We start from the raw sequence: 13,693 nt of genomic DNA on the forward strand, positions 1-13,693 counted from the left end.
GCACGTACTCCCATCAGCTCCCAGCCTTCCGCATAGTCCTCAAGCCTCAGTGGATCATGACCCAGAGGCTCCTCCACCCCCTCAGTGGAGCCCACGGGCCTGGCGCTAACTCCAGGACTGAGGCCACTCTCCACCATGTAACCAGTCAAGAAACCCCAAAGATGAGAAGTCAGGGGCCCTGCACCGGAGCTGATCTGCTACACATCCTGGTCTGCCCAGACTCCTGGACTCCCATCCTGTTTCCTTGGCTTGAGGACTAGCGATATCTATGCTGTCACAAGCAAGGGGCTCATTTAAGCCTCATAATAGCACCTGGCTGTGACATAAAGCATTTAAGTAACGGTTCAAGATCAGCCAGCTGGTAAGTAGGTTGAGAACATAAGACTTTGAACCCTAGAATGTCTGACTCCAGGGTCCGGGTTTTGGGGTGTTTTTTTTTAACTTTAATTGCTATAAAATACATATAACAAGATTTGTCATTTAACCATTTTTAAGTGCACAGTTCAGTAATGTTAAGTACATTTGCACTGTTGTACGACAGACCTCCAGAACTTTTTCATTCAGTGAAACTGAAACTCTACACCTGTTAAACACGAACTCCCTGCTCCTGACAACCACTTTTGTCTGAGAATTTGACTACTCTGGGTATCTCAGATAGGGAGACCTGGCTTATTTCACAATGTCCTCAGGGTTCATCCATGGCATAGCATATGTCAGAATTTCCTTCCTTTTTAAGGCTGAATAATATTCCATTGCATGTCTACAGGTTTTGTTTATCTATTCATCCATCAGCGGATACTTGGGTTGCTTCCAACCTATTGTGAATAATCCAGCTATGAACATGGGTGTACAAATATCTTTGAGACCCTGCTCTCAATTCTTTTGGGTATATACCCAGACATGAACTTGCTGGATTGTATGGTAATTCTATGTTTAACTTCTTGAGGAATCATCATACTGTTACCCACAGCAATTTCCCTGTTTTACATTCCCAAAAACAACTCAAAAGGGTTCCAATTTCTTCACATCCTCGCTGCCACTTGTCATTTCCTGGTTTTTTATGGTAGCTGCCCTAATGGGTGGGAGGTGATCAGGGCTCAGCAACTAATCCCAACTCCATGGTGTATTCTGTTCTGAGGCCCAAAGTGCACCCCAGTCCCTTCACTATTGAGGTCCAATTTTCTTCTTGCCAATGCCATTCTCAGGTCTGTGGCCTGCCCCGAAACCACAACCCTAGAGCCAGGCCCCACTTCCAGCCACCAAGCCTCCATGTCCAGTACCTGCAAGCCCCCTCTCCACTCACTGCCCACCCCAGGCCCCTGAGAGGGTACCCATCAGCTAACTCCCTGACCCTGACCTTCACCTGCAACACCAACTGCCGGCATTCCCCAACCCCTCAGCTGGACACCCCTCCCTATGCCAGCTTGCAACTTGGCTCCAGCCAGTAAACACGTGCAAGCAAGAATCAATCTTGGCCCCTTTACGCCCTAGGGCTGAGCCCTGACAGAGGTTTTGTAGGTGCTAAATGAATGTCTGATGAATGAATGAATAAAGCCAGGCTTTATCAAGATGGATTGTCAAATTTAAAAATTAAATACAGGATTTCCCTTATGGCACAGTGGATAAGAATCCGATGCCAGTGCAGGAGACACAGGTTCAAAGTCTGATCCAGAAAGATTCCACATGCAGTGGAATAACTAAGCCCGTGTGCCACAACCACTGAGCCCGAGAGCTGCAACAGCTGAAGCCCGTGGACCTAGAGCCAGTGCTCCGCAACAAAAGAAGCCACCACAATGAGAAGCCCACACACCACAACGAAGAGTAATCCCCACTCGCCACAGCTAGAGAAAGCCTGCACCCAGCAATGAAGACCCAACACAACCAAAAAAATAAATAAAGTTAAAAAAAATTAAATATGAACACATCTCAGAGCCTCGAGTCTCAGAGCACCACTTACCAGCTGGCTGTTTGACCCAGGACAGATGGCTCCACCTCTCTGAACCTTCTCAGCTAGGAAGCTGTGGTTAAGTACAGCCGGCTTTTCTCCCCCTTTTCTGCGGGTTCCGACTCCACAAAATCAACCAACCGCAGATCAAAAGTATTCCAAAAAAAAAAATTCCAGAAAGTTCCAAAACACAATGTCATTTACATTGTATTTACAACTATTTATATAGTATTTATCTCATATTAGGTATGATAAGTAATCTAGAGATGATTTAAAGTACAGGAGAGGATGTGAGTAGGTGATATGCAGATAGTACACCATTTTACAAAAGGGACTTGAGTGTGGGGGATTTTGGTACCTTGGTGGTGGTGGGTGGGTGTATGTACTGGAACCAGTCCCTCGGGATACTGAAGGAAGATTATAATGCCTTCCTCCCAGGACGGTTATGAGGAGTGAAAGTGGACGCTAAGTAAAGCATCTGGGTCGGAGTCTGCGCACAAAGTAAGGGTTGTGGATGGTGACCACCAACACCACCACAACTCCCTCCCTGATGCTCTCCACCTCTGCTGTTTGACCTGGCATAAGTCCATCCCGCCCCCTCTCCGGGCTCGGCTTCCTTTCCACAGCCGCCTCCCTGCTCCCTCTCCCCGCAACGGGACTCCCATCCACCAGCCTCTCCGCGAACATCTCTGAGCGGCTTCCCTCCCGCGAAGCGCCTGTGCTTGTTCTCTCCTCCCGCAAACTTCCTCACCACCTACTCGCTCCCCACCATCTGCTTCCGCCTTCCACTTCTCCCGGGAAACCGTTCTGCCCAGCTTTGCCAGTGACCCCCCAGTCACAGCCCCAGAGCGTTCCTTGGCCCTTGTCCTCAGACAGATTGGCTGCTCTCCACACGGTTAAGCCTCTCCCCCGCCCCATCTCCAAACGCCTTCTTCAGCTCTGGCAGTAACTGCGCCGCCCAGGTGGGAATCACAAACGTTGAGTCGACCCCTGCATTAAATCCAGAATGAAAGCTCTTCTTGCTCCTCCCCAGCTCCTCCCTGGTGGCTCTCCCTTCCAGCTGCCCTTTGGGCAGTCCTCCTGCCTTCAACGGATGCACTTTCTTTACAAAGAAACCCCAGCACCAATTAGTGTTTCACAGCTCCTCCCACAGCCGAATCATCAAAATGGCCTTTGCCTTTAAGACCTACTGACTCAACAACTCTGGGACAGGCCCGGGAATCTGCATTTACACCAGCTTCCCAGGAGATTCTTTTTTCCATTGATGTCTCTGTCCCACTGCCCTCATGGATTCCTCCGCTTCCCCAGGAGACCCTTCCAACTGTCTCTCCAGTCTGAACACAGCAGAGTCACCTTCCCCTGTTCCTACCTCTAGGGTTATTTTTTTCACTTAGTTTTTATTGGCAATTCAAACAAAAGAAGAGAAGCCAATTTCACGGCTTCTCCTCAAGGATCAGTCACCCTCCCCAACTTTACTCTGCAAGATCATTCTCCCAGGCTTGGGCCATGGGGTCACTCATGATGGTTGCAATTGCTCTTTCTGTACTCTCAGCCTCAGTCCAGGTCTGCCTCCTCTCATTCCCTGGCCTCTACGGTACCCTCCAAACCCTTTGAGGACTATAGTAGATGCCTGCCACTGCTATAACAAAGTGAAGTGAAGTCGCACAGTCGTGTCCGACTCTTTGCGACCCCATGGATTGTAGCCTACCAGGCTTCTCCATCTGTGGGATTTTCCAGGCAAGAATACTGGAGTGGTTTGCCATTTCCTTCTCGAGGAGATCTTCCCAACCCAGGGACTGAACCTGGGTCTCCTATATTGTAGGCAGACGCTTTACCGTCTGAGCCACCAGGGAAGTCCACTTAAACACAAGACAAATGTATTATCTTACAGTTCTGGGGATTAGAAGTCCAAAATCAATCTCGCTGGGTTAAAGTCAAGATGCTCGCAGGGCTGTTATCCTTTCTGGAGGCTTTAGGGGAAAATCTACCCCCTTTCCTTTTTCATCTAGAGGCCGCCTGTATTCTTAGGCTCAGGGCCCCTTCTTCACATCAGTCCAATCGCTAGCTTCCATCATCACATTTCTCCCACTACTGACTCTGACCCTCCTGCCTCTCTTTAGGAACACTTGTGATTTTGCTGCATGCGTGCTCAGTTGCTCAGTCATGTCTGACCTTTGTGATCCTATGTACTGTAGCCCTCCAAGCTCCTCTGTCCATAGGATTCTCCAGGTAAGAATACCGGAGTGGGTTGCCATTTTCTCTTCCATGGGATCTTCCTAACCCAGGGATCAAATGCACATCTCTTTTGTCTCCAGCATGGGCAGGCAGATTCTTAACCACTGTGCCACCTGGGAAGTCCATGATTTTGTTGAGCCCTCTCAAATAATCTAAAATCATCTCTTATCTCAAGATCTTCCACTTAATAACATCTTCCCAGTTCCTTTGGCCCAGTAAGGTAACATATTCATAGGTTCCAGTGATTAGAATGTGGAAATCTTAGAGCATCATTATTCAGCCTACCACAATGATCATATTTCCTAAAACAAAGATCAGGATCATGAAATATCCTACCACAGGTTTTAAAAAAAATTAATTAAACACCTTTTTTTTTTAACAACTACAATGCACCAGGAGATGGAAATACAAAGATACACGAGACACAGTCCCTGCCCTCAGGAAACTCAAAACCCAAGGCACCCATCAAGAAAACCACCTTCTTAAAAAGAAATAAGATTTTTCTTCCCTACAGAAGAATTACAATTAATAAATGTAGAAGGAATGAGGGAAATAGAAAAGCAAAATTGGATAGTAATGGTTGCAGGCAACATCCATTAATGGATGCTAAAATTAGTAGGTGAGAATTTGAGGACAAAAAGGATATTTCATACTCTCAAAGTATCTCCTTCCAAGTATTTAATAATTGCAAATGTAAAAATAATGTTATAGTGGTTAAACCCGGCAGACACCATCTTAACCAAGAGATCCAAATTAACATCACCAGCAACGACACAGATTGATGTCACCCACCTCTGATAGGATGCTCCGGGAAGAATACATCACCTTGGTAGCATTCTTGACAAAACAGAAAACACCAAATGCAAACTGAAGAGCAGTCTACAAAATAAATAACTAGTTATTTTTATAAATGTCAAGATCATAAAGAACAATGAAAGACTTAGGAATTATCACAGATTGAAGGAGACTAAGGAGAAATGACAATTAAGTGCAATGTGGGATCCTGGATTGATCCTGTAATAGAAAATGACATTGGTGGGAAAACTAACGGAATGCAAATAAAGTCTGAGCTAACTGTAGTGTACCAATGTTAATTTTTTGGTTTTGATCAGGGAATTATGATTAAGAAAGATGTTAACACGGGAAGCTGGATAAAGGGTGTATGGGAATTCTCTCTACTATTTTAGCAAATTTTCTAACAGTCTAAAATTGCTCTGTTTTCTGCTTTTGTTTTGTTTTATTATTTGGACGTGCCAGGTCTTAGCTGTGGCAGGCAGGCTCTTAAGTTGCAGTGCTTGGGTCTAGTCCCCTGACCAGGGATCGAACCCAGGCTCCCTGCATTGAGAGCACAGACTCTTAAGCACTGGATCACAAGGAAAGTCCCTAAGATTGTTTTAAAAATAAAAGTGTTTTTTAAAAGAATAAAAACACAGCAGTGATAGAATATCCACTGTCAGAAATCGCAGTCAGCATAACCAACTGGTGGGCTGCCGTCTATGGGGTTGCACAGGGTCGGACACGGCTGAAGTGACAGCAGCAGCAGCTGAACATCTAACATTATTACAAATTATAACCCAATGAATAAAATAATAATCTGCAGTCCACGCTATTCCAAATAAATAACAAACAGATGGAGAAGTTGAAGTTATTCCTTACAGTAGAATGCCAGGTAATACATAGAGAAAAAATGACGGAGTCGGAAATTTCTCATCAGTGGTACTAAAACTAGTGAATAAAAGTTTGATGAGCAGGAAATTTACATGTATAAGTATCTGCTGGCAAATTAATTATTAATAACAAGAGATAAATAGTAACTTTTGAGCAGAGAAGCCAAGAAGACACCAAATTACTAAGTAATCTGAAGCTAAAATCACCAATATTGGGACAAATTGACATCATGTATCTTCTGACATCACCCACTGAGAAGGGCACAACATTGCTTGTTTAGCATTCCGGCAAAAATGTGTAACCTGAATGCAATCATGAGAAAAGAGCAGATGAAGCCAAACTGAGGGGCATTCTACAAAATAACTGGCCAGTATTCTTCCAAAATGTCAAGGTCGAAAAAAAGAAAGGCTAAGGAACTGGTCCAAATTAAAAGAGACTAAAGAACCATGACAAGCAGATGCCCTGTGTGATCCTGGACAGGATTCTGAACCTAGACTAAAAAAAAAAAAAAGCTACAAAAGACATTATTAGTACAATTGATGAAATTCTAACGTGAACCATGGAGTAGATTATAATATTGTACCAATGTTAAATTTTCTGATTTTCATAGCCTTACTGTCCTTAGAAAAATACACACTGAAATATTTAGAGGAAAAAAGTTATGCCTCCAATCTACTCTTAAATGGTTCAGGGAAAACAAAGTGTGTGTGTGTTTCTGTGTGTGTAACATATGATAAAGCAAAGTGGGCAAAATACAAACAACTGAGTCTGGATAAGGGATATTCTTTTGTTGCAACTCTTTGGTGTTTGAAATTATAACAAAATTAAAAATTACAATGAACCAAGGAATCTTTTTGGGTGATGGAAATATTTTAAAATTGGGCCATGGTGATATCGGCACACCTCTGTAGATTTATTAAACATCACTAAATAGTAAATAATAATAATAATATAAAATTTTACACACACACAACCTCCAATGGCTCCTCATTCCCGTGGCCTGTGCCCACCTGTTACTTCAGTCTCCTCTCTCAGAACTCACTGACTCAAACATTCACCCCATCAGCTGGGTCTGCTCCTCACTCTCCTTCCCAAACGTACGGCACTCATCTCTGGATGCCCCCAGACACCCTTGCCCTGGCTTCACCACTCCCCCACCTAATTCCTGCCCAACCTTCAAGGCCCGGTTCAAATCCCACCTCCCGCAGGGCTTCATCTCCTCCTCTATGTCTCACTCCCATCTCCTCATCTCTAACATCCATGGAGTACTTTCTACATGCCAACATTATTCTAACCATCTTACATGCACTATTTCATCTGAAGTCACAGCCCTACAAGGTAAATGCTCCCATTTTACAGATGAGGAAATTGAGTCACTCGTGAACCAGCTGCATTTTCTCAAGTGGTAGCTGATGAAGCCAAGATTCAAACCAGACCATTTTCACACCCAAGGCTGCCCTGGTCACCCGCTGTGCTCTGCATCCCTGTGAGCATCCTTACGCATCTGTTCTTTCACAGACAGACCTTTCTCCAGTCTCCAGGCTGCAAGCTCCCAGAGGAGTGAATCTGTACCCTGGACCTCTCCAGACACTCTACACACGGCAGGTGCCCAACAGCTGTTTGTCCGCCGCAGGCTGGGATCCAGAAAGAAGAGGAGGGGGTCTCGAGCTCAAAAAGAGGAGCCAATTCTCCACCCCGAGCACATCCCAGCTCCCTGGCTACTGCCCAAAGCCCGGCCGTCATCTGCTCTGGGTAATAAGTATTTGTATGGCGATAATTACAGCATTTGGGAAGAAAATCCCATTAAGCAAGAGCCCTGCCGAGCTGCTAATGCCGGCACAGAACTGGAGGCGGCAACTCCGCCAAGCTCCCGTCTGCTCCCAATAATGTGGGAGCTGCCTGTCCCCGCCTGCCGCCCGTCAGCCAGCCCCCGAAGAGCACGGCCACCCCTGCTGGAAGCCTCAGGCAGCCTGGGGCACCACAGCCAGCCTCCTGCCTCAGGGAGGGGACACCGCAGAAGGGGCAGCCCGGTCTCCACGTCCATCAGTGTTCCCTGGGGATCCAGAGCCCCCGGAGGATGCCTGACGAGAGAGTAGGGCTGTGCTGGGATCCAGCATCGAGTGGTGCCCAAGTTCCTTTCACGGCCCTGCAATTCTCTGTCACCCTAATAACAATAATACTACTACCATTTATTGGGCACTTGCTGTCTGCCAGGCCCAGTGCAAAGTGCTTCTCCCGGCATCACCACATTCAACCCTCAGGACCACCTTCAGAAGCAGGTCCTGTCATCACCCCATCTTATGGGCGAGGAAATGGGAGTCTCAGAAGTCACACTTATCCCAGTTTGCGATTACGTGATTCTTCTCATATTGTGTCATTCATCTCCATCTCCCCTGCTGGACTAAATTCAGAGAGAGAGGGGTGGTTTCAATTTCCAGCCGGGACTATTCATTCGGCACCATGCAGACACTCAAGAGACAGCTATCTGTTGAGTGAGTGAATTAAACCCCATAACCTGCCCACGGTCCCCACAGCTGCTGAATGGCAGAGAGGGGCTAAACAGCTAAGCAAGCTGGCCTCAGAGCTGTCCACCCTGCAGAGAGGCCCTGCAGGACACTGACCTGAGCCCCAAATCCTAAGGGACGTGGGGTGGCCCAGGGAAGGAGCACTCTGAGAGCCAGAATCCAGCGTGCAGCCTGGCCAACGCTCAAATGTTTGTCTCCTCCTACACTCTCTCCTGCCCCATCTGAACCCTCAAGCCTTCAGCCTGAGCTTCTCCAGTAATAACAATCAGCTCGCCTAATGTTTGAATTACAGAGCCCTTTCACACATGTAGAGTAAGCAAAGTCTGGTAAAAACCCAGAGCTAGCAGGTGTCACTCTCCCCAGAGGCAGAAGGACCGTAAGACACCCAACATGTGCCAAGTGAGCTGCAGGTCCTCTACACGCATGCTCTCACTTAATCCTCACCATCAACCCACAGCCGTCACCCCCTTCTACAGATGGGGAAACTGAGTCTCGGGTCTGATGGAGTGGCAACACCGGGCAGCACCACCAGTCCCTCGGAGCCCAGCAATAAGCCCAGCACGCCTGCTACTAGAGACACGAGCCTCACCAGGAGCCGACATCCCCTGCACACCGCGGCTCTCCAGTGCAGGAGACCAGAGTCCTGCCAGACAGCCCAGGCCCCGGAGGCAGACATGGCTCCTGCCTGGCCCTCTGAGCCCTCTCACTGCAGCCACCGCCCAATCACTATTTGGAATTCCAAACAGGCTCCCAGACAAGAAGCCTGAGGGTGCCCTGGGCAGTCTTCCTTGGTCACAACCACCCACCCCCACTGAAGGAGGCTCCAGACACAGGCGGCTAAACTGGGAGAAGGCAAGGGCCTCCCAGGCCTTGGCAATTGGCAGGGAGCTAGGACAGAGGATGGACTGGCTAGGAGGCAAGGGAACTTATCGAGGAAGGCAGGAACGTAGATCCCCAGGGCCCAAAGAGCAGAGAAAAGTGCTGGACCTGGAGGAAAACAGAAATCAGCAGGCCTTCCCAGGGCCCTCTCTCCATCCTCAAGCCTCTCTCCTCTCTGCGTCCTACACCCAGAAGGAGCATCAGTGGCAAGCCTGGAGTACAAGTGTTCAGGGTCGAGGGGAGAAGTGGGGTCCACGCGCACTGCACACTGTCTGAAACACTCTAGTCCAAAAGATTTTTTTAATAAAAAAAAAAAAATCCCAACTGAAAGCCAAGGTCCTTGAGTGGAAGAAAAAGCAATAGTGGCCATGACGGGGTCCCTCTGAGTCTGGGCCCTACAAAGAGACAAGCTCCCAGGCCTCCTCCACCACACCCCCAACCTTGCCCTGGATTTCATTTGTTCCTCTGCAGTGAATTATTCAGCATCCCTTCCCCACCAGCCCAACCGGCCCACAGACCCTCTGGCTGAATCCATTTCCTCAACAGCTCTGGAGCCTGCTCAGCCTCTTCCCAGAAGTCCCTGCAGCAAACCAATGACAATTTCTTCCCACGTGAGGAGACAGGCTGGACCCTGAGGTATGGAATACATGATCATAAAGTTGCTGGGCTGCACAGGCTGCGAGAGAAACTGCCCGGAGGACAAAAGACAAACGAATGCACAGCTGCGGTCTATAAAAATTTCACAGCCTTGGAAGAAGCCGCTGTTTCGGGCTCTGATACGGCATGACACCCATATTGATTAGACAGAGCATTTGCCACAGTTATTTTGAGTCTGCCCAAGGCCTCTTTTCAGGATGTGCTTTTCCTCTTCAAATGGCTCTTTCGCGGCCTGTGTGTTGAAAACACAGACTCCCTCGGTTTTCACAGCCTTTCCCACTCTGAGAAGTCACGCACATAGCAAGGTTCAGACCTGACAACTCACTCCTGGGTCCCAACCCTGAAGTCTCTAAAGGAAAAATCCAGATAGAGATAGGCCTTCCTGACCCTTCCCAACCTCAAGTCCCATCACAACCCCCTGGACGCGGCATGTTTCAGCCCCGGAGCAAAACTGGTCCGTTTGCCCAGCAGGCCGGGCACACTCACATGTGTAGGCCTTTTGCTCACACATTCCCTGTCCGGGCCACCTGCCCCTCCCCTTGGCGAAATCTGACCCAATCACTGTTGGGTCCCAAGGTACCCTCATAAAACAGTCTATGCTCTGAGAACCTCCTCCACCTGAGAAAAGGCATTCTAATCCCAAAGCTTCCCCATGACCCCACTCTGCTGCCAGAGCTTACAGTTCCGTGTCCCCTGCCCCATCCTCTCAACGGTACATCCCTTGAGAGCAGGGGCTTGCTCACTCCCAGCTGGAGCCTCTACACCCAGGGCAGCTACTGGCTCCCTAAATGTTTGCTGACTTTAGTAACAAGACTCTTCTCCTGATCCTATCATAATGAAGATGCCGCTCATTTAGCAGGCCTCACAATGTACCAACACATTATCTTCCCACACATTATCTTCAGTCTTCACAAGAACCAGAGAACTTATGTATCAACAGCCTCCTTTTCCTGATAGAAAACAACAAAGGCTCAGAGAAGTTAAGTAATTTGCCCAAGGTCACACAGCAAATGACTGACTTTACACCAGGAAATTTCACTTACATCTCATTCTGATTTGCAAGAATTCAAGAGTTCATAAAAGTTAAAACAGACCTTGTCCTCAAAACTAAAGGTGGAGAGAGAGCAAGAAAGGAGACGACTTCAAGAGTCAGACCCAAAGGCAAAGGAGAGGGGCTAAAATTCTCAGACCTAGGCTGCTACCAGGGTAACAGCTACAAGAGAAATGCCCAAAGGACAAGGCAAAGGAACAGAGAGGAGGTCCAGAGGGAACGGGTGTGGAGGTGACCCTGCAGCCTTGGGGATCCTCTAGACAGATTTCGGACCTTCTGTTCCTCTCCAGGACCACACAGAATCCCCAAGGAATGTCAGTTTGTTCTAGCCTCTCCTGATGCAGCATCTTTCCCCAGCATCACAACACACACACACACACACACACACACACTCTTGCATCGATTCCCATCTAGATTGCATCTAGATTGCAAATTCTCTGAACCCTCCACGGGAATTTTTCAGTCTCAGCCAATGCGCTCATTGCTGACCTTGGTACAGAGTTTGATCCAGGAGGCTGTTCTCCCCAGGGTCAGATTTCTGCCTCTGACCAGCTGGGAGTCATGAAAATACGCTCCAAGTTCTCAAGAGCCACTGCGGGGGCCCGGGAGTGTGAGAAGGAGAAGGCGGGTTTCAAAGGGGCTGGCAGCCTCCTCCCAAGGCCAGTTCAAAAATCTCCCAAGGCAGCCACCTCTACAAGCAGCACAAAGGCCCCGCATGAGACCAAAAATCTACACACACTGCCCATGGACATGGTGATTCTCCCAGCTTCGTGCGAATGACTGAGGTGACCCCACAGATCCCAGGAGTTCACACACACACATTCTGCAAGATAACTGGGGAAAACAAATTATATAGATCTATAAACACACATGCAAGCTAACCACACACACATGCTAATCACTCACACACTACAAAGCTTAGCCAGTCTAGAACGGGCTGAGTTTTCTCAAGAATTTAGAAGTGGGAGACAACAGGCTAAGAGAAATTATGTTTTTTTATGACTTGTCATGGTCAATGTCTTTAACCCTGTGTCTCCCACTCCTAGTTCCTGACCTCTCAGCATTATTCACGGACTCCTGGTCCAGGTCACATCTTCCCCTCTCTGGGTGCTGAATATAACATATCCCAAGCCTCAAACCCCAATTCCTCAAGTCCATTGTCTGTCTGGGCTGGGGATGGCTGGATGTGTGGTGGGGGACCATGCCTCCCACCCGCAAGGGAAAAATTCTAAAGGCTCTGGGGCAAACAATGGGGAGCAACGCAGGTGGGTGCGGGGGAGGAGGACTAGAAACTTCAACTCCATCCCCTCCTGCTGCCTATCAGCAACCTGCAAGCCCTCAGAGCCCAAAGGCACACCTTCCACTCAGAACACAGACCGAGCCCCATGTGCCCAGAAGGAGCCACAGTGCCTGGTGAGCAGGAGGCACGTGCCTCCTGGGGCCAGCGAGGCTTTCTGGCACCAATTCACAGGCACCCTAGAGAAACCAAGTGCTGGCGCAGTGGGAAGGCCTGCGATGCTGAGCGCAGGGTGCAGGTGTGAGGATGGGAGCTGACAGCCTCACAAGCGCCTTTCGAATCCCAAGAAAGGGAAACGGCAGCGCTCCTGGCTCCTGGCCCCTGGCAGGCACTGACTCCTTTTTTCGCTGCAGAGCCCAGGCCCCGACGGTCCTGCCCCCATCTTTGGCCCTGAATTGCGTCGAGGTGGGAAGGCAACCTCCGCGCTCCCCGCGGGCTAAGGATGGGGGCCATACTCACAGGCGCTCCGTGTTCCGCGGGATGTTCTTGGGAACGGCCCGCAGCCCGGTGCCGTGGCAATCCACCGTGGTGCCAGCGCAGGTGCAGAGGGCGGGGCACCCGGTGGCACCCAGGCGCCACGCGGCTGCCCACAGCAGCAGCCAGAGCGCGGGCCGGACGAGCAACGCCGAGGGCCCCCTCGGGGGTGTCAGCGCCATGGTGCCCTCACCGCGTCCCGCTTCCGTGCCAGACGGCGGCAGCCGCTCACCATCCCCGTCCGGGGTGGCCTCCAGGTGCAGTCCCGTGGCAGAGCCACCGAGGAGACCGTGAGCTTGTACGCTGCGCCCTTGCGGGCTGGGTGGCACCTTGCTCCTCCAAGCGCCGGCGCCTGTGCGCGGACAGAGGGAGCGCGCCTTGGGCGGAGGGCGCTCGGCTCCTCTCCGTTTCTCTCTGCCTGCGTCTCCCTCCCGCCCTCCAGCTCCCAACTGACTGCTGCGAGGAGGAAAATGGGCAGGCCCCGCGCGCGCACGCACCCCGCGCACACACACATACACACACACACTCACACCCGCACGCTCGCTCCCACCCAGCAGTCATCCATCAATCGAAAAGCACATAACCAGAGCCAGACTCCTCCCCGCCCTCCCTTCACGCCCCCTCCCCGCCCCCGCCTCCGCCTCCGGACGACCACTCGCCAGCCGCTGCGGCTGCGAGCGGGCTTACAGTTTCAAAGGTGGAACATCCGAGAGCGGGCACGGACTGCGGGGGAGTGGGGGACCCACAGTTCGACCTGTCACGTCCCGACCTTCGCCAGCTTTACACACACACACACAAACACATACACACACACACACACGCCGAGGATGCACACACTTGGGCGCAGGCACCCGGCACCAACAACCGCAGCTGCTGGTCCAGAGTGGGGGGAGGGGATCTTCTTTTGCAGCCTGGACCCCCTTCCCCAGGCAACAGCCGAGCTTTTCCCGACCGCAGAAACG

The 13,693-nt window shown here is 50.0% G+C and overlaps 1 protein-coding gene across 1 annotated transcript in view; it reads right to left on the reverse strand.

Moving 5' to 3' along the window:
- Positions 1-13,297, reverse strand: part of SLIT1 (slit guidance ligand 1) — a 178,481-nt gene extending 165,184 nt beyond the window's left edge. The window contains exon 1 of the mRNA XM_025274439.3: positions 12,717-13,297. Within this exon, the coding sequence (XP_025130224.2) occupies positions 12,717-12,913 (197 nt within the window). The 5' untranslated portion in view covers positions 12,914-13,297. The remainder of the gene's footprint in view (positions 1-12,716) is intronic.
- Between the last annotated feature and the right edge of the window lie 396 nt (positions 13,298-13,693).

Source organism: Bubalus bubalis, chromosome 23 (assembly GCF_019923935.1).
Source record: "Bubalus bubalis isolate 160015118507 breed Murrah chromosome 23, NDDB_SH_1, whole genome shotgun sequence".
In the NCBI taxonomy this organism is placed as follows: Eukaryota; Metazoa; Chordata; class Mammalia; order Artiodactyla; family Bovidae; genus Bubalus; species Bubalus bubalis.